Raw genomic sequence first — 21860 nt, forward strand, 5'->3', positions numbered from 1 at the left:
ACAAGGTCCAATAGAGAACAAAATTGTTTGTAGATAGGAACAAGACTGAGAGGAGTTTGAGTTGGGAGAATGAGTATTTTTTAGGCTACAACCTTATATGCAGAAAACAGTCTCAATGAGCCATAATTTGAAACTAGCCCCAAGATAGTTTGGTCCTTTTCAATTGGCTGCAAAAATACAGACAGTGGCCTATAGATTGAACTTACCCTCACTTCCAAAATTCACTAAGTTTTCCATGTGTCATGTTTGAAAAAACAATTGAGGCAACAAATTACTCCATTACCTACATTACCTCCATTGAACCTACAAGGGCATATTCAACTTGAGCCTGAATCTATACTAGAGAAAAGAATGAAGAAAGTTGGAAATCATGCAACCATGAGGTTCTTGTCAAATGGTTGGGAGCACCAATAGAGGACAATTCCTTGGAGTCTTTGTGAAAGCTCCACAACCTTTACCCACACCTTGTGTGCAAGGTCCTTTAATGGATGAGGAGTTGTAAGTAACCTTGGGGTCAAGGGCCTTAGGGGAAGGGAATGTAAGATGAATTCTAGGATGCGTTCTGGGGTGATCTGTTGGGAAAATGAGGAGCAACAGTTTTAACAAACTGAAGTTTAAACGGGGCGTTTGGGTTTAGTCATATGATGTGTTTTATAAGAGGAAGAAAGACAGTGTGTTGGTGCATTAATTGAAACGTTGCGTTTGAGTCTTTATTGTAATGAAACGTTGCGTTTTGGGTCTTAAGTATAAATGGTATGTTTTTTATTGTTAGGTAGCATTTTGAATGGAATATAAAGCTGAGTTAGCTTGAGAATTGTATCTTGATCAAACTTGTGATGAATTAAAGTGAAGTGAGAGGTATGAGGTTCCTCGAAAATCTCTTCCAAGAATAAAGATTCAGGTTCTTGGTTTTTTTTGTTTTCTTTCTTGCATTCTTTCTTTCTATTTGTTCTTGCTGGTAAAAGGGAAGTGAGACTATGACATGGAAGTATTGCCGAGCAAAGCATCCACTCGATGACAAGAAGGAGAAATAGGGTATAGAAGAACCATCTAGGAAATGAAGACCATGTTTGGTTATAAAACGTTTTGGGGTTGTTAGATAATTTTTTTAGATGTATTTTTTATTGAGTTTTGGAAAATGGAAGAAAGTTTTTAATAATTTTTTTTAAATAAGATTTTTGTTGGGATTTGTGAAAGTGGAAAGAGAGTTGAAAAGATATTAATTTTTTAGGAATACTTTTGGTTTGATATTTGTAAAGTAGTTTTGATTTTTGTATTTGTATAATGAATGGATGAAAAGTTGGAAAATTGAAATAATGTAGTTTTTTTTTTTTTTTTTTTGTGTATGAAGATGTCTGATTTGCAAATCTGAAATTTATTGAAAATCAACACAAGATTTTAGAGAATTTTACTAAAACCAAACAAAGTAGAAACTTCCTATTAGGAGTGTTACCAGCACCTTATGGGGTAGAGTTGCCCCCTTCCCGCATCCTGTATCCTCCATCGTATCCCGGTAGTGGGGCCCTGTCCATGTGCTAGAGTGTGAGGGCGGATCCCTGGTACCTTCACACCCCCCCCCCTCCCGGCCGCGATGGGGGCCACGTCCATAACTGAGGAGAATGAGTAGTAAACAGCGAATGCGTGAGGGAGAGTAGTATAGAGAGCCATAAAGGAAAGAGAGAGAGGGAGGGGGAAGAGAGAGAGTGAGCGGCTGGGGGGATTTTGGGTTAACTTAACCCCAAAATGACATCGTTTAGGCGTTCGTATTTTAAAAAAGATTTGTTACCAAAATGATGGTAACGAAATATATATATATATATATGTTTTGGGTTGGGCTTAAGCCCAGCCCGGGAGGTGGGGTGAGGAGGGGGGTAGGGTTGTGTCTAGGCCCCTTGTTTCCCCTACAGGCAGGGTTGAGGCGTTGGACGGCTGCCACCCGCCGCCCAGCCCTACTTCCTATCTATAGAAAGAAACATAACATTTCTTTGAAACCATGCTAGACGGACAGGAGGAGTGAAACCCCATCAGGGGCACAATATCAATGCACAAGCCATTCCAATAAGTTGAGAATGTGTAGTTTTTTGAGATTTAAATATATTTGATCTGTAATTTTGAAATTTATTGAAAACCATGAAAACCAAAATAAAATGTTTTTTTAAAGTTTTCCTAAACCGGTCGAAGTTATCTATCTGAACAAGAAAATGCAGTGTTTCTTTGGAACCACATGGGACGGGACATGATGACCCGAAGAAGCGAAAAACTGAAAGTCCCATCAAGAACTTGACATCAATGCATAAGCGGTTCCAATGAGAGAGATAAAATGGGTAAAATTAAACGAACTGTCTAGAAGCCAACCTTAAAAAGCATGTCAAGAACATATTTGAATGGCGTTTTTGTCGGATGCCCAATTACAACAAGGGCAATAAACTGACATGCATCTATCTAGACCAAATATTGGAAGACATTTTCATCCATCCAAGTGCTAAGAAAAAAAAGTACAAAAACGCTCTTTTTCTACCAAGAATACATGCTAATTTTACTTGTGCTGGGAAATGATGGATTCCAGAGTTGTGTTTGTTCTGTTTAGCCTCCTACGTATAACTCTTATATAACAGTATATTGGTGTCCCATGGAGACGTTGTACAGTAATTGTTGCAGAAACCCGACGGTTGTTGGGTCATCCTGAAAGGAAAGTCATACAAGATGGAGTCATAAAAGTACGTATTTTGCTTGCTCTATTACAAAATTTCCAAAGTGCTAAAACATCAGGAATGTAAATGAAGTCAGAGAAGAACTTACACGGAGGAGGTTGATGAGGTTGGGATCTCTTAAGCTGGCGGGAAGGCAAGTTCTCAAACCATCACGTGCCCTAGCATTTCAATAAGAATTATAATCCATGTCATGAATAGATAGAGACTGATCTTAACATTTCACATGCACATGATTAATGTTGGGTTGACCTTGGATTGTGTGAGAGCCTCAGATAACAATAGATGATATATTTTAGAAGCCGTTTTCCGGGTAGCTCAGCAGTACGACATTCCAACATGTTCCCCAAAGCACGGCTCAAAGTATAAAACCGTTGTGCAAAAGCACAGCAATACCTCAACCCCTCCTCGTTTATAATAATTCTTTGAACAATATATGTGGCAACCTGTATTGTCAAATATATTAACATGCAAGTTCATGACTAATTTCTGATCAGAATTAAGCATTTAGACATACAAAGGAACGACAATCCATATGATTAATTAGATATTGCATGCATGGTTGGACAGAATATAAAAATGAAAATAAAATGCGCTTGTGACATTTGATCTTTTTCTTGTTTAAACTGTCCTCTAATCTCAAATTGCAATCTATCTGAATGTTCAATCCAGCTTTGGCTCAGCTTGTCTTGAGAGTAAAAGACTACTCGAGTTTTGCTTACAAAATGCTTGAACATGTACAATCAATGAAAGTATTTCGCAGTTCATAGAATTAAGAAATCGCAGCCAGTACTTACTGTTTTTGACAATTCACCGCCCACCTCCATGCAGCGAAGGCAATAAATAAATATTTCGTTTTCTAGAAGGTAACTAACGGCTTCTGCATCACCAGCCTTCAGGTAGAAACAAGGATGAAAATGTAGTTAAAAAGCAATCAAGCCTCTACAGAGAATGGATATTTCCCATGAAGCACAGACTCTGTTTCCTGCATAATACAGGAAGTATCTGTGTTCTGATTGGAACGTACGTTTACCATGCAATTTTTGAAACAAACTTTAACTATCAACAATCAAATTGGGTGAGAAATATATATATATATATATATATATATATATATATATGTATATCAAGGAACATGGGAAAACAAAGTGCTTAAAGACTACTGAAGAGGTTGAAGGAAAGATTACCTTCACTAAGGAACCGATAACACCTAAGCTGGTAAGCCTTAGATGTTCATAAGGCCTTTCCCTGTTCTCAATGTTAAGTAGAGGGAATAGATACGATGGAATTCTAGCTGCAAAAAGATCATGAATTTCAATCAGAAGGTCACCATATCCCAAAAAGGCAACCAACTTGTAACAATGCTTAACTCCATCTACAAAGCATATTAGATCACTTCCATAATTCTATAAGAAAACAGAAGGTAAAAAAAAAGGCTAAATAAAAGACATGAACAACTTTTTCTACGATGAATTTATATGAACTATGTGAAGGTGCAGAAAAATCACATGGCGCATATGATTCAATTCTATATATATGTCACCAGAAAATAGGATTAAAAAACACAACCTCCATATGCCAGTCCAATTTTTCATCCTACTTCTCAATCATGGAATGGTTAAGTCCGGTACGTTGCTCTTTTTGCTAGTTATGAAACTAAGATGTAAATTGGACTTCTTCTGAATCAAAACAATAGCCATTCTTTTTGGGATTGCGTAAAATTACCCTTGATAAACCGCATCCTTGTATCTCGGTGAGAAGCTACGCACTGTAAAAGAAAACAATGTATGATCAGTTGCTTCTTAAATTGTAATGAAAACTCACCAAGCATGGAAGCACATCATAAATAGAAAGAAAGAAAGGAAAAAAAAAGTTAAACATGTAATTGGACAATGACAGTACTGTAACACCTTTGGAAAACATTAATGTATATATAGTTACTTAATTCTTTAGAAGGAATGGCATCCAAAGGGGGAAAAAAATGCTAGTTATGGTTTGATCACTCAAAAGAAACGTCTTCCATCTATAACCAAAAAGTTAGCTAACAGTACATATACTGATCAATGTCATGAGAATGATTGAAAAACCTCACAAAAGAGTACACCAGCAAATTGATATTCTTACATGGAAGAAAAAGAACAATGCAGTGCTAACTTGATAATTATTTTCAAACATAAAAATGAGCATATCATCCAATCAATTAAATAGGAAAAAACAAAAAGAAAGTAAATCAAAGTAGAATTAGATAGTGGCGCTATATAAAGCCAATATTGTAACCTGAAATAGAGCAAGAGCACAGCATACACGATTCGATGCTCTTTGTGTTAGGTTTTGGGCTGATATGAAGCGGTATACGTCGAGTATTTCCTGAAATATTAATGATAGGTTCAATTGTAAACGTCAATCTTCAAATTGAAAGTCAGTTTCAAATACATGATATATAGGAAACAAAAGAAAGCTGCCTTAATTGCAAACGGGTGTAATTAATTTAGAATTTAATGTGTTAGAGAAATAAACAAATTAATGTAAGACAAAGGTGATCAAAATGCTATTAGCAAAACTCAATGGAAAAGCTAGGCATCAAGCGGATGGAGTGGCATGCCATACCTTTAAGAGCGAGTATATCGTACCGAAAGAATTCCATAACAATAGAGGTAAATCTTCACGAATTGATCCCCTACTCTGAGAAAAAACAAAAAGAAGGTAATTATAGAGATGGCAATCGGCCAAAATCCTAAGTTTCAGCTTACTGCATAAACTGACGTTGAATAGTTGAAAAGTTCTTCGAAAATTTGATGGCTTTTGAGTAATTAAATTTCTGTTTATAAAAGTGCTTGGGTCATCAATGTCCTGGCACATAAAGGAGTGTCATTCGGTAAATTATTATAAACGAGCTAGAGATCCTTATGACATTAACAAGATGATCTTTGTAGATTAGTATTCGACCTTTATTAAAATTAGCATCTTTAATTATATGCATGACTTGATATTCTCTCAGACTATATATATATATATATATATATATTATATATGGGTCCAAGATTTCTAAATTTACATAATTTGTTTCTTAGAATTCTAATTTTCATGTTCTATCAACATTAATATCTGAATTAAATTTAGGTGATTTATACTTAGGACTACTCCAATTAGTAGCAACAACCTACTAAATTTTTCGGGCTGTTTGTGACGCAGGTGATTTATATTGAACACCGCAGTACTACTATTCTATTCTTCTACAGCTTGTAAGTTTTATTTATTATCACATGCATCTAAGAGGCCAGGTTTTCTTGTTCTGAGTACTCATGATCATATGCGTACAAAAGTTCTGCATCAACTTGGAGTATAACGCTTGCTTAGAGTACAAGGCCTTTCCTTTGGAGTCAATATATATATATATATATATATAGCAACCCTTGATGCAAGGCATTAGAATATTTCCAAAGCTGATGCCAAGATTATGGAAAACATGAATTACCATGCACCTAGAACAATAACCAAAACCAGCTCAACCCATATCCATGTCAGACTAGATCTCCTTTAAATGAGGGTAATCTAAAACAGAAAAATCAATAAAATTCGATTAATGGGGAAGAAAAACTTTCGCTTTTATATATATTGGTTTTTACAGTACTGATAAAATGGACTCCAAGAAGAAAAAAGCGGAATCCTTTATTAGGATCGGAGTACTGTTGCACCCTCAAATTTAAATTCTAGCATTTGTCCAAAACTGTATGTAATAATCAAATTAATGGGCCACATTGAAGTGATGACCTCTCTAACCATTTATATATGCGTCTATTTATATTTTGCATTAACAATATTAATTACACGACAAATATGACAAGGAAATGCCCAAATCGGCTAAGTGCGCTAGCTATAAATCATCACGAAAGAAAATGTTAAATGGTTCGTTTGTTTGGACTTTGGATACCAAAACAGAATGGGAAAAGCGATAAAAACCTCAAAAAGTTGTATACATTCTTTTCTTTCCCGTTATTTTCTTGGCAACCAATCAACCAATGAGAGGATTTGGTTCAGACTCTCAATCCGACCGCCTTGCATTCATATGAATTTTTGTTACATGTGTGTGAAATGCAAAGTTATAATAAAAAATAAAATATCATCTATGATACATTTTCTTGGCAACCAATCAACTTATGAAAGATGTTAACTAGAGTTCTTGCACCCTCAAAATGGCGGTGCTGTGTACATGAAATCAAACAGATTTAACTGAGACACTCAATCGACCCGACCGACCGATCGACTTGCATTAATCATACGAGTTTTTGTTATATGCATGTGAAATATAGAGTTATAATCAAATATAAAATATCATCTGTATGATATGTGCTTGAGAATCTTTAATGACGAACAAAAAATATAAGTAAATATCCTTGCTGACTGTTTGTTTGGAGAGAGAATTAATCATGGGAAAATTAATAAAAGAAATGAAACACCGTACATCAACCATGGATGTAGTACTAGTTCTTTCCCCATTATCGTATCCGGAATCAAACATATATCGATCAATGAGAAACATGATGTAGTGTGTGCTTCCCGGAAAAACAAAACGAAAATAAAAACGAACCTTGTCTAGGAGGTAAAGAGCGCGCTCTCGAGTACGATAATCATTAAGGTCAAGAATCGAATGCAATATTTTGGCTCTTGAGGGGTCACCTTGATCATGATCAGAAGCTTTGTAAGTGTTGGCTCCGGACGTGCTAGGACCCGCTCCGAACGATGACGATGATGGTCTGGGATCTGAGGAAAACAGCGATTCTGGAAGGTTTGCCATTGATATCCCAATTGAAAATCTTGAAAGAATTTACACCTTTTTATCTCTGGGTGTGTGCCTGCTTGTAGCTCTTTTTCAGAGCTGCGATACGTAGTGGGAAAAGAAACGTTTGGACTCGGGACTCGTACTGTGTACTACGGACGACGATGGAGGCCTTTGGAAGTGAGGTTTTTCTTCTTGCTCTCGTGAGAGTGACAAATCTTTGAAGCAGCGTATTTATAGGGTAAAAAAGATATTATTGTACGTTTTCTAACACAAATTAATACAAGTGGTCCATGATTATCGTCAGCTTGTGCCGAAAAATGTCCAATTAAGTCTCGCTACTAGTTCTCGTATATAATATTCTAGTGTATATATATATATATATATATATATATATATATATATATATAAAAAAAAAGAGGAAAATATTAATTGAACCGATAAAAATGATCGATTGAGTTTTTAATTTTTAAGTTTTTTTACTTAATAATTAACAAAATAAATATTAGTGAATTGATTTTTTTTTTAAATATTTATAACTGCATAAAAAATGATTAAAAGAAAAGAGAAAAAATAAAAGAGTGTAGTTGCTCTCATCGGTACACTTTCTTCGGTTAAATATCAGTCCTCGTAGCACTGTCCATAAAAAAATATTATTGGTGTCGATGGCTGATACAAGTGGCACATAACTGCCGTCAACTCGTGTTGCAAAATGTTAAATTAAATTCTACAACGAGTCTAACTCTCTTATCTAATATTAATTCTATTATTTATTGTTTTATTTTTTTAATCAATTAAAAAACAAAACATCAAGAAAACAATATAGAGGCTAATACGCTATTATTATCAATACTATTAGTTGGAATGACAACCATTTGTTGTCTTTAGCCAATGAATTATGAATTAGAAAATACATGGTAATCTCAATGTTTTCCCAAAAGAAAAAAAAAATTAAATTCATCATGATATTATTGATTTGAATAAAATAATATAGTAAATAGTAAATATTTTAAATAGTATTATCTTAAATATAAAGATGAAGAATTATATATAGTATCACCAATAAAACATACACTCAAATTGTATCAAAACAGACGCGAGCACTGACAGAATTGATAAAAACGTGTCACGCATGCATCATTTTGGTTCTCTGAGAAAACATAAAAGACAAAATTAATTAAAAAGAATGTACAAAAACATGCAGGTCCAACTTTTTGGTTTTCACGGCTGCATGCATGCAGGCGAAGACAGCCTAAAAGAGACCCGTCGTGTGATGACGTGGCACCGGCAAGAAAAGAAATCCAAGGAGCACTGTATCAAAAGAAGATGTTATTCTATCTAAAATTTTTTCTAAATTTTAATTAAAAATGATACTTTCTATAATTTTATCCTAAATTTTACTCATCTTTAAAAAACCTTCTACATCTCATTATCTATTCTTTTTTTATTTTATTAAAATAATATTTTTTTATTATTTTTTTCTTTCACTTCTATTTTCATTTTTAACCACTAACTCTTTTGTCTTATTCTCTTCTTTCCAAATATCACATTTTATAAATACTTATAAGATTTTTTTTCTAAATATAGTATTATTTTTCAATTCAACATCGGTATTAAAAATAATAATTTTTTTAAATATGTGCATTTTCCACGTATTAATGATCAAATATTTTATAAAATAGTACAACGGTAACCTTTTGAATTCGCCATGATTAGTACACATGTCATTTATCCAATGGTAACTTTTTTTGTTTCTTCTTCAACGGTAACTTTTTTTATCTTTTCCCTAACGGTAACTTTTTTTTTCTTTTCTACAACGGTAACATTTTGTGTCTTATATGTAACGGTAACTTTTTCCTCTATAAATACGCATTCTACTTGCATTCACATTCTCAAAAACTCAAGTCTAATCTCCAACTCTCTCCATCAAATGGCTCGTTCTTTCTTTCGCAAATTGCTTACATACTTGTCATCTGATGATGAGTTGGATGCTGTTATTAATGCCACAGCTGATGAAGAGTCATCGAGACATCGTGACAATCGCCAACGTTGTAAATTTATTTGGCATGATCATATTCAAGGGCACGAGCGCCTTCTCCTTGACTATTTTGCAGAAAATTCAGTATATCCTTCCAATCTATTTTGAAAGAGATTTCGGATGAGTCGTCCCCTATTTCTCCGTATTCTAAATGAGGTAGAGGCTTACGAGCCATATTTCGTCCAGAGAAGAGATAATGCCGGAAGACTCGGTTTATCTTCTATGCAAAAGATAACCGCATCACTTAAAATGTTGGCCTATGGGGTTACTAGAGATTTTATGGATGAATAGATACGTATTGGAGAAAGCACCGCAATGGAGAGCCTCAAAACATTTTGCAAGACAATCGTAACTGTTTTTTCAGATGAATATTTGCGGTCTCCAAATGCCAATGATATTGCTCGATTGCTTGTGGTTGGTGAACAACGGGATTCCCAAGAATGCTAGGAAGCATTGATTGCATGCATTGGAAGTGAAAAAATTGTCCCGCTGCTTGGAAATGTATGTACTCTGGCCACATCCGTGAACCAACTATTATTTTAGAAGCAGTTGCTTTATATGATCTCTGGATATGGCATGCATTTTTTGGCATGCCCGGTTCACATAACGATATTAATGTGCTAGAGAGATCTTTTATTTTCACGGAACTTGCCCAAGGGCGTGCTCCACCAGTCAATTACACAATCAATGGCAACAACTACACTATGGAGTACTACCTTGCCGATGGTATTTGTCCCAAGTGGTCAACGTTTGTAAAGACGATTCCATCACCTCAAGGGAATAAGAAGAAAAACTTTGTTGCAGCACAAGAATCTGCAAGAAAAGATGTCGAGCGTGCTTTCGGGGTATTTCAACAACGATTTGTAATCGTTCGTGGACCTTCTCGATTATTCAAAGTCAATGACTTAACAAATATAATGAAAGCATGTGTTATTTTACATAACATAATCATTGAGGACGAGCGTGATGATAATCAGGGTCTAAACATGGAGTATGATCAACTTGAGCTCGGCACATCATCAACTACAAGCAGATTTAATTGAATATCACTGGCAATTATATTCCTAACAATAGAAGAGAAGGTTGTGTTGGATTCTCTATTTTATCATTAGTAATGACGGTGTATGAAAGTTTCTAGAATTTCTATTCCAAAAAACATGTTTGGTTCAAGAACATGCTCAAAAGTTATTGTATTATTTTCATTATCTGTAATAGTTTAAGGATTTGTAATGTCGAGTTGTAATCAAGCAACATCTATCCATGTTAGACTCTAATTCAACGACCACGTTCTCTATATTCTTAATAAAACTTTACAAACGTACAAATTATATAATACAATAAATGCAGAAAAGTGCCACAAGCGAGTGGTACATAAAGTACATCACCTTTAATACTGAATAAAGGTTTAGTTACAAAAAAAAATAAATGCCTCAATCTGAGGATGCATTGCGTTGCGCCAATATCTCTCTTTGAAGTTGCTAGAAATATACTTGCTGAACTTTATTTAACCTACTCACATCGAGCAATATTATGCGCTCCTCTCTCTCCCATAGGGCGATTTCCAGTTTCTCCGCCTCCAACCTCAGTTTCTCGTCCTCTTGTCTATTTTTATTTCCATCCATTTCTCGTTCATATGCCATCTTCTCAGTCTTGAGTCGGAAAAATTCTTTTTCTTGAGCACGTGACTCCTCTAGGATAGTATACTTTTTCTTGCTGAACTCCACAAGCTCAATTGAGGCCCTGCCTTGAGTTTTACATTTTCATTTCTCAGCTTTTCTCCCTATTGGTCTATCCAATTCGATGACATCATTAGTTTCTAAATTCTCACCCTCTGTACGACCCACTGAATCAATGGGTGAATTAGTTGCCACTGCTGATGTACGCAAATATGTAGGGGACATCGTCGACCTTCGCTTTGTCCCGTCCTTTGTGCAACGCTGATTCCATTTCGGCTGGTCTTTCAATAGGTGCCAACAATGCTTGAATTGAAAGGCTGTTTTCTCAAGCGATTGGTACATGACCTTCGCTTTGTCAAACTTCCAATTCAAAATGAAAATCAAATAATTAACCACCCTATTAAAGATAAAGGAAACATAACGCATAAAAATGATAATTAAGTGTAGTCAATAATAAATAAGTGGATGCTTATACCTTGTCTTGCTCAGTTATGCCACTTTGATTCAGCCCTTCAACTTAGGCGAGTTTAGCACAAAATTTGTTCGTCGCCTTTTGAATGGCAGACCACCGATGTATTAAGGACCCAACACTCCGCTCATTTGTACTCTCTTTATAATCATCGAAGTATTGACTAACTTTTTTTCAAAGTTGGGCATGTTTTTGGTCCGTTCCTTAGATAGCATCAATGCTACTATTCAGCCATGCGGAGACAAATAACTTGTCTTCTTCGGGGGTGAAGTTTGCACCCCTAGTTGACACTCCTTTCTGTTTTTACACTAATTTTTATTTTTACTTGTAGTTTCCATGGAATTTGTTTTTTCTTATGATAATTTTTTGAAGTTTTCTTTTTGTGATTCTCTTCAGATCTGTCCAGATTAGATTTGTCACTAGAGACGAGTCTTGGCTGCCTTTCTTATGATAATGTTGCCTTTCTTTTGCCACTAGAGACGAGTCTTGACTGTTCATTTTCATTTTTGGGTCGTTTTAGGTTCGTTTGAATTTGTCTTGCTCGCTTGGTTCTGTTGTGTTTTAGTTTTCAAATGGAATACTCTGTGTGCAGCGTTCTCGTATAGTTGGACGAAGCTGAAATTTTTGGGTGAAAACATCTTTTCTGTGCATCTGAGTGTTGATATCAAGAATTGTTGGCATTCAGATAAGAGGAAGTTAGGAATATTATTGATGTTGCATCTTGAGAATTTTTTTTTCTTGAATGAGAAGTATTTTGATTCAGACTAAGAGGAAAATATGTAGAACTTATTATTAATGTGGTCTGTGTTTGGACTTGTTTGGACTTGTTTGAAGTAGTAAAATAAGTGATTTAAGTCAACCAGTTTGGACTTGTTTGTGCCGTGTTTGCTGGTTTGAGCCAATGTGGTCTCTTTAATTATTGTTCTCATAGCCTAAGCTCTATTGGTTTGACAAAGTTAATTTTTGTTTTTATGTTCTTATGCATTTTGCTTGCTTCTTAGTATTGGATTTTCTTTCTCTAATCCCTCGGCTGTGAATTGGTCTGTGCTATTGGGAGATTTGCAATGTTTGGTACTATGATAATGATTCTTGATTTTGTACAGCTTTTGAGCTCAACGGGTTTTGACAAAACCGCTCGCCTTCGATATGTGCTATCGCTTTTGTGAAAACAAAAATACAAAAGTTGTTTGCGATAACAGATTGAAAGATGAACAGACGGAATCCTTACCTATGAATGAAGGTAGGCACGAGCGATTTTGGTCTTTGCTGTGAATCGAGAGGAAGAGAAAAAAGCGGGATCAACGGCAACAGATTTAGGGTTCGGTCGATTGGAGATGTACAGTGGTTCCCCAAATATGGGGAATGACTGTGGATCCCCTAAAACAAATCCCTATTTTGGGGAATGGGATGTGAGGCTTCGTTTCAGCTTCCCCTAAATTTGATCTCCAAATTTTAGAGAGAATAGTACTTTACGCATCCAGATGGAGATGCTCTAATGGGATTCTTTATATCAACCTCGTATCTGTAATTAAGCTTTCTTTTCTTCCTATATAGCTATTGTTTGCCAATTGGTTTCAGCAAATTGAACATGCAACAGCTTTAAAACAAAGGGGTTGGTGCTTTAGATGAGCTTGGTACAAGCGGTTTGGCATACCAAATTACGTATAGGCGCTAATATGATTTTTTTTTATTGAAAATAAAAATAAAAGAAAGAAAATTTTGAGAGAAAAAGAAAGTCATCTATCTCATGAAAATCATTTCCGTCTCAATTCATACTGTTTCATTAAACGGATACCTTACATGTCAGCATCGATGCGCGGTTTGGTGCGCAAACTCGCTTGCAAGAAGACTTTTCCAAAAAAAAAAATGAGAAATAATAGTTGCAATCGTGACTGTACAAGCACTGTGTAATTACTTTGAAAAAAGTAAATCAATATGAGACTCACATGAAAAAGATTAATTTTTTAATAGTAGATCTCACTCTTTTTCAAAGCGACTACACGGTACTTGAGCACTCCACGACTGCATATAGTATTACTAAAAAAAAAAAATTGTTAGGCTAGGTTCTTCTTGCCAACTATTAAAACAAGTATAATAATAAGTTTACTACTTCTTACTATCAGTTTACTACTCTCTTTATTTTTTTAAATTTTAAATTTTTAGTTAATGGTAAAGGAAGTGAGTTGTATATTTTTTATTTTTTTTTAATGGTTAAGGATATTAAAAAAGACTTATAAAAAATAAAAATAAAAAATTTCAAATACAATATAGAGTAGTAAATAGGTAGTAATAAATAATAAGTCTATTATTGTTATAATTGTTTTTGAAAAGTTGAAAAAAATTAATAAGTCCATTTAAAATTAGAGATACCGTACTAAAAGAGCAACAGTTTTTAGTAATCATTTTCCATCCCCACGTTGTGAAGGGAAATAAGTCAAACGACACCGTCTCTATCTCCTTTCCACGATCAAATGTGCTACATATAGACCCCATCCGAGTGTACTGACAGCGAAGAATGTTAGCTTCCATTTTCACATCGTCAGCTTCCAGACTCTTCCACAAACCCTCAGCTTTGTCACTTGTACGGACGCTCTCTCCCTCCGCTTCTCGCCTTCAAGTTCGTTCAATGGCGGACTCTGCTTTCAAGAAAATTCAGATTAAGAGGGACGACACTGTGAGTTTCGCTTACCAGATTTGTAATCAGCTGCTGTGATGTGTGCTTCATTTTCATTTCCTTCCTCATTCTGATTCTTTTTATTTCTTCTTGTTCCTTCAAATTTTTTCACGGGTTTTGAATTATGGGTTTGAGCTATTTGGTGATTTTGATTAACCGTTTTATTTTCTTATTAACCGTTTTTAACTTTTGTTCCTCATTAGCGTTGTAATGTTGCCGAGATTTATTTGGTAGTTGAAGCACATTTGGATATCCTTGTGTAATTGAATGGCTGTGAATCAAATTGCATTGTAAATATAGGTATGACTATCCATGATGTTGAATTGATCTATTGAATTAGGATCAAAGGAAAAAGAAACAAATGAAAATGGTAGCCATCCCGGACGACAGATGACTGATTTTGATGGCGATCCTACGGAAATTGTGGCGACAGCGATCAATATTTTCCAATGCCCTCCTTGATGATCATCGGTTTTACTGCAAAATGTTTGTTTTAGAAATGATTGGACTATTCTAACACCATGGATGCCTGAAAAAACCTGTTGGGAATGACTAGCTAACCGAATACAAATTGTGGGAATTTCATTCCCTCTAATGGAAGTTGTGGATGAAGTATTTGGTCTTTCGTGGTAGTTGTGAATATTGGGAAGAATAAAGTAAAAGGGTTGGCGATTCATTATAATTACTTTTGGAGTGAGCAACTTTCAAGCATGTTCATTGCCTTCTCCACGCACTCTATACAATTTAGTGCTTCACCTTACTAGGAGTTAGTGTCTCAGATTCATGTTGGCTGTGAAATTCGAAAATGTGATATTTCTAAATCTCATGGGATGTGGGATGTATATACGATGATGCATGTTTAGAGGAAGGGAGATGCACTTGTAGCTCCTGTTTCACAAATTAAAGGATACCGGATACCTAGTATGTCAGCTCAATATATTATGCATGTCATGTTAAGGTGTTTCATTTCATCCATCTTAAAAGTCCGCTATATAGCTGAATATTCTTACTTTATTGCATTGTGCACTGATAGTCTCCTTATATATTATTTTACTATTTTCATAATTGATCAGGCATTTGATGCATACGTAGTCGGCAAAGAAGATGCTCCTGGGATTGTTGTGCTTCAAGAGTGGTGGGGCGTCGACTTCGAAATCAAGAACCATGCTGTGAAAATTTCTCAACTTGGCCCTGGTTTTAAAGCACTTATCCCAGAGTAACAATACGTGCTTCTTTCTATATACAAATTAATTATTTATCAATTTCATCATTATTCCATATTAATGTTTTATTTGTTTGAGTGTTGTTACTTTTTACTTCTTACTTCAGTTTGTATCGTGGAAAGCTCGGTCTGGATGTTGCAGAAGCACAACATTTGATGGATGGTCTTGATTGGCAAGGTGCTGTGAAAGATATCCGTGCTTCAGTTAACTGGCTTAAAGCAAATGGCTCAAAGAAGGTTTGTTGTTTTTTTGTTAGATAAATAAAGAATCTGAATGACTGACTTAAGTTGCATCATAAGAGTGGCATTTTACAATTAACTTAATAAAAAAACATTTTACCATCTATAAAGCATGGTCCTTAGGGATTAACAATCTATAACTTGTGATGGTTTTTTTTTTTTTTTCTGTTGCTCACAATTTTATTTATACTGCCATGTGTGGCCATGAGATTGGCCTTAATGGTACAGGATTATTTCCTATGTATGATCCAATGCATGTGAATGAAGTTATTTCAACTCCTTGGAATGCTTTTTCTACGATGTCACTCCACAAAAAGGCATAGTTAACTAGTGCTTTTTGCTATCCTCATTTACATGGCTGAAGTTTAAGGGATGAATGATATTAACATTTCAAAAAGCAAACTTACGGCTTCATTCTAATAGGTAGGTGTAACGGGTTTTTGCATGGGGGGTGCTCTATCTATTGCTAGTTCTGTTCTGGTTCCTGAGGTTGATGCTGTTGTTGCATTCTATGGAGTTCCGTCATCAGAACTTGCAGACCCTGCCCAAGCTAAGGCTCCCGTTCAGGCTCATTTTGGGGAGCTTGATAGTTTTGTTGGCTTTTCTGATGTGACGGTATGGCATCTTCCTTTATAGCCATCAGTCTTAATCATTGTTAGTTATCTTTCATTATAGGTTAAAATTTGCCATTGCCCATGGCTAGTTGTTGATGCTAATGAGCTTTTGTTCAATTTGTCTTTTACCTTCCATTGTTTTAAACTATGAGCATGGACAGAAGCCAAAATTCCCAATTCATAAATTGTCTAATTCCATTTAGTGTTCTAATTAATAGAAATCTAGATGACCTCATTGCAAAAGTTGCCTAAGACTCATTTCACTAAGCTCTAGCAACTCTCTAGCTTGAGGCATTTAAATCCTTTCAAAATTGCCAGATGATATTGTTTTGAGTTCTTGCAGTCGTAGTGATTTCCATTTGGAAGATTTAAAAGGTGGTGGAATTGTTGAAAAGTATGAGACGAGAATATGTGGACTAAAGGAGAGGCTAAATGATGATCAAGTTATATCGTGTACCCATAAACCTTAGATTCAACCGTCCCTCTACAGATAAAATTAAAATTTGTCATAATTAATGTTATGATTACTGAACAATTTAAATAACCCAACTTCATTGAAATTATTTATAAAAGAAAACAGGAAAAAGAAACGACCTGCCTTTTTGGTTTGTGCTACATGCTCATTGTATCTTGTGATATTTTGAGTTTTCAGGCTGCCAAGGCTTTGGAGGAAAAGCTGAAAGTGTCTGGAGTTCCCCATGAGGTACACATTTATCCAGGCAATGCACATGCTTTCATGAACAGGTCTGCAGATGGTGTGAAGAGGAGGAAGGGCATGGGAATGCCTGATGAGGATGAAGCTGCAGTTGAGCTGGCTTGGTCTCGCTTCCAGTCATGGATGACTCGCTATTTATCTGCTTAAGCAGTTTCATGTTCTGGTATTCTGCTACTACCTTGAAGTGTGGCCCTCTACATTAGCCTGAGAAATTTGATATGCCCAAATTTGCTTCTTGTTACTCTTCATGGTGATAATGGATATATAATCGTGTGGATTCTACTTGATGGTGAAACTTCTAACATTATTCTAGTTTGCTTGTAGTTATGCAAATAAATTAGTTTGTGGTGCAGAGCTATCATATGGTTCTTCCTGACTATTATTTTTTCACCTTTAGGCCTGGTTTGGACAGAGATCCTTCCATCTCATCTCACCCATCTCATGTCAATATCCAAACGCCACAAACACTTAACACTTTTAATTTTAAATTTTCAGCTTTTTCATATAATCATTACTTAATGCAAAACTCTCTTCGCAACCGGTGCGGAGTCAGTGACATGGGATGTCCACGTGTTGTATTTAAACAGTCACGTTTCACTGCTTTGCAAACTGCAGATCAAAGGAATGCCTTCAGAATCACCTCTAATGGAAGAAACTAAAAGTTTCTGCAGATTTCTGTACCATGTACCAACAATGGTGGAGGCAAGTTAGCAACAATGGAAGCCATGACAATCTACAAAAAGAAAGAGAATTTTACGCCAATAAGAAAATTTTTTCAAATTCTAAGAAATAGGTTTTCTTGTTCAACTTTTAGAGAGTATCAGAAGAGGCTGAAACTGGAGCTAAGATACTAAGTGGAAGGAAGGAAAATGGCGTTTACCCTTGTTGTTGAAGATGGAGGAGAGAGAGGAGGTGTGTTGTACCGCTTTGAACCACATCCACAACTACTATGTTTATTATTTATTAATTTTTTTAGGGGTCGAAGAGCACTATAAAAAAATTGATCAAGTGTAGTCTGGTGCGACGCAGTCTGAGTAGAGAGAGAGGGGGAGGTGCGACGCAATCTGTGCGAGAGAGAGGAGCCGTGGACGGCAGAATGCAGAAATAGAGGAGGGAGAGAGGGAGGGAGAGAGAGATATGAGGGAGAGGGAAACAAAACCGAGTCTGATTTTTTTTTCCTCCTGTCTGACGCGGGACCCAGCCATGTCAGTAGCTTACACATCGACTCCACAAGTTTGACTCTACCTAGAAGAATTGTTACATTATAATTTTTTTAAATTTTTAAATAAAATATAAAAAAAAACAATTTTTTCGATCTAAAAAAAAATAATATTAAAAAAATTATTTTTTAATAATATTTTAATATCAAAATATTTTTATTCAATTTTTCTCTCTTTTTCCAAATTTTTATAAAATATTTTAATTTAAACTATTTTATTATTATTTACAAATTATCTCATTATTATTTACAAATCATTTCAATTTATCTCGTTTTTTTCTTATTTTTCTTCCCTTGATGCACCAGTCTTCTATCATGGTTTCTCAAGTCCCCATGGATCCTATCAATTTCTTGGAAAATAAAAACTTCAATGATGGATTATTGCCCGTTTAAATGGGACTAAACACATATCTGAGTTTATTGTCACATCAGCTAAGATAATTTTTGTAATTATTATCATAATTTATACTAAATAAATTTAGTCATAATTTTTGAATGACCCATAAAGATTCAAAGTGTTAGGACCTGAATAAATTTTCTACAAAGTCTTGATTCTCTTGTGAATGCTCATGACTTGGTACTGCATGGACAGGCATTACTACTCTGCCAATGTCCATAAATTGGCTGAAGGTGGAAATTTGAAATTTTATGGAAAGTTGGCTTGGAAAATTGGGTCCCAAAGACTGATCCGATAGAGTTGAATTCCTCAACTTCGAGCTCTGACTCTGATAAACATCGAAGTCCAAAACAACTCTAACTCCCTCCGAGAGAGAGCTAACTCTAGCTCCACTCGGCTTAATTGATGTTGGAGTCGGAGTTTCATTCGGAGTTAGGGTTTTTCTTGCCCATTTTCTTACCCACTCGCACTTTCCATGCATCCAAACAAAGTTTAAGAAATTTTCTTACGCATTATTCGCACTTTCCCAGCATCCTAAGAAAGATTAAAAAAGATCTATACTACTAAAAACAAGATTCCAAACCAATAAACACAATCGGTGACTAAGACAACGAAGTCGAAGGGTAAATATTGGCTGTCGACGACGCCCTTTCCATGAGAGGATGTTGCAGATCTAGGGTTCCAACACCCTCACGGCTGGCCAACTGAAGTGACCGAAGTGAAGAGTGTCCTTTTACTTAGTTCCTTACTTAGTTTTTGTTGTTAGGTGTTATCCTTTTATTGAGTCAATGGATCGAGCTGGGCCAAAGGCCAAGTTGTATTTGGGTTCATGTGATATGCTTAGGGGTGAAAATTGAACCAGTCGGTTTGGTTTTGGTTCAATTTTAGCCCAAAATCGAAACTGACCGATCGGTGGTTTTTCAAAGGGGAAATCAGTCGAAATCGATCGATATAGAGGAGTGAAACCAGCCGGACTGGTTTCGGTCGATTTGGTCGGTTTCCAGCCGGTTTAGGCCACTTCTTTTAGGCCTTTCTTGGGCCTTTGATTTTGTCTAGTTCAACATCTTTTTTGGTCTTTTTTGGCTCAATTCAAGATCTTTTTGAGCTTTTTTTAGCTGATTTCAAATTTTGATTTGCTAAGTTTTTAAAACCTATTTTAAATATTCAATTTTATTTTAATTTTAATGTCATTTGTAATGTTAGCCTTAGGTTAAAAATAAAATTAATTAACAATAGTAAAATAATAATGTCGTGATGGCGTAAGTACTAACTAGTAACTACTAAGTATATACTACTATATTAATTACTAGATAACTTAGAAAAATAAAAATTCCACTAGATATTTAATACATATTACAAATAAAAATAAATTGTCCTAAGCAACAATGCAACTAAAAAAACATAAGATAAATAAATTGCAACAATTCTTGATCTTCTTCGGTCTTCAATCTTCAATAGTTGTGACGTTTGATTGTGCTCTCAACTCTATATAGAAACATTAATAAGATTAAAATATCAAATATTATTAAATTTGAATGATGAAAAATACTAAAATTAATTTATAAAAGCAAATGAATATTGAATGAGGAAAACATTACCAGATTCTACCACAAAGCTTTACACATTGTCCATGGACTTTTGGATATAAATTGGTGTTGACGAATGTCGCAACCAATTCTGAGCACAAATAAGAACTTTAACGGTTCTCAGAGCCAACGAACTCCGAAAATGATCAAGTACGCAACCTCCCTTTACTAAATGCTGACTCTGATGCAACCTTAAAAATAGGCATGGTCAACAAGTCTCGTGTAATCCTCGCAATTATAGGATAGTTAGGCTCATTAATTTTCCACCAAATCAACAACTCAAAAGATGGACTAAGTGCCTTACAACCATTTGATAAATACCGGTCCACCTCTATTTTGGCAACTGTAGATCCAATGGCTGAAGATGCTTGATACCACTCATAAAACAATTGTGATTCAAGATTGTCTTCACCATCTTTTGTAGTTGTAGATGTTGGAGGGGGCTTATGTTCCTTGCTAGTCAAGGTAAAACCAAATGTAGCATTATACTCCGCATATAAGTCTGCTAATAACTATCTTACACTCGACACTAACTTTTTAACGCCAGCCTCATCATAAATTTTCTTTAGGTTGAAAGTAAGAAGCCCTAACTTATTACGTGGAGCAAGCACAACTGTAATCAACATCAACAAGTTCATCCTATCTAATGAACCTCAATACTTATCATATTTCTTTCTCATGCCTATGATCATGTTCATCAAACTACTATTATCATCCTCACTCATTCTAACCAACTCTTTTTTAGCATACAAATCTCTAAAAAACTGATATTGGCCGTGACATATAAAGATCTAGAAAATCTCGCAATGGCATCATGAAACATTTTTAAAAACTTGCAAAAACCCACATCGTCTCCAACTCCTTAGCTCTTGAGGTCCCATGTGTCTATCATTAAAGTAAGAGTGAAAATTGTAGTCCTCACTCTCCATCCGCCTGAAACATTTCTTAAATTTCTCAGCCGCCTCCAATATCATGTAAGTTGAGTTCTATCGAGTTTGTACATTAAAAGACAACATTTTTTTACAATCAATTTTCTCTTTTTTTGCACATCTTTTAAACTTGTCTAATCTTGCAAGAGATGAGCGCACATATCTAACAGCATTCCTAACCATTGTGATGGCGTCATTACACTCCTTCAGACCCTCATTCACAACAAGATTCAAAATATGAGCACAACATCCCATGTGCATATACTATTCCCCAACACATTTCACATAAAAATTTGTCTAAAATATGAAATTGCAAATCATTTGAACTAGCATTATCAACAGTAATAGTAGATATCCCTATCAATGCCTCAATAAAGACACACGATTCAATATATTTCTCAATGATATCCACCCGATGATTAGAGATTAAACAAAAATTAATATATATACATATATATATATATTTTTTTTTTTTTGCAATTTCCAATCCCTATCAATGATATGTGCAGTTAGACACATACAAATAAAATTTTCTACAGATGTCTATGTACCGATAGTCAATGAAATCCTCATGCCCCATCTTTAAAAAACTTTTT

At 35.2% G+C, this 21860-nt stretch overlaps 3 protein-coding genes across 9 annotated transcripts; 2 read left to right on the forward strand and 1 right to left on the reverse strand.

Moving 5' to 3' along the window:
• Positions 1 to 2344: 2344 nt before the first annotated feature.
• Positions 2345 to 7675, reverse strand: LOC121248635 (CCR4-NOT transcription complex subunit 9-like). Of its 7 annotated transcripts, none has more exons than XM_041147162.1 (9): positions 7297 to 7675; positions 5316 to 5390; positions 4986 to 5075; positions 4434 to 4476; positions 3896 to 4002; positions 3506 to 3601; positions 2961 to 3154; positions 2800 to 2869; positions 2345 to 2682 (listed from the first exon to the last, which is right to left on the reverse strand). In XM_041147162.1, exons 1-9 carry the CDS (start codon positions 7501 to 7503, stop codon positions 2605 to 2607), a joined length of 960 nt encoding a protein of 319 aa, XP_041003096.1. In that variant the 5' UTR covers positions 7504 to 7675; the 3' UTR covers positions 2345 to 2604. The 7 variants fall into 7 exon arrangements, with proteins under 7 accessions (XP_041003096.1, XP_041003094.1, XP_041003093.1 ...); XM_041147160.1 differs by having other exon boundaries at positions 5013 to 5075; positions 5316 to 5558; XM_041147159.1 differs by having other exon boundaries at positions 5316 to 5558.
• A 2351-nt stretch (positions 7676 to 10026) lies between these two features.
• Positions 10027 to 10566, forward strand: LOC121249310. The gene has a single exon (XM_041148020.1). The coding sequence runs from the start codon at positions 10027 to 10029 to the stop codon at positions 10564 to 10566; it is 540 nt and encodes a 179-aa protein (XP_041003954.1).
• Positions 10567 to 14131: 3565 nt separating this feature from the next.
• Positions 14132 to 17420, forward strand: LOC121248637 (protein usf). The gene is made up of 5 exons (XM_041147167.1): positions 14132 to 14342; positions 15416 to 15558; positions 15672 to 15801; positions 16228 to 16419; positions 17071 to 17420. The coding sequence occupies exons 1-5, from the start codon at positions 14184 to 14186 to the stop codon at positions 17278 to 17280; spliced, it is 834 nt and encodes a 277-aa protein (XP_041003101.1). The 5' UTR covers positions 14132 to 14183; the 3' UTR covers positions 17281 to 17420.
• The last annotated feature ends 4440 nt before the right edge of the window (positions 17421 to 21860 follow it).

Source organism: Juglans microcarpa x Juglans regia, chromosome 2D, assembly GCF_004785595.1.
Source record: "Juglans microcarpa x Juglans regia isolate MS1-56 chromosome 2D, Jm3101_v1.0, whole genome shotgun sequence".
In the NCBI taxonomy this organism is placed as follows: Eukaryota; Viridiplantae; Streptophyta; class Magnoliopsida; order Fagales; family Juglandaceae; genus Juglans; species Juglans microcarpa x Juglans regia.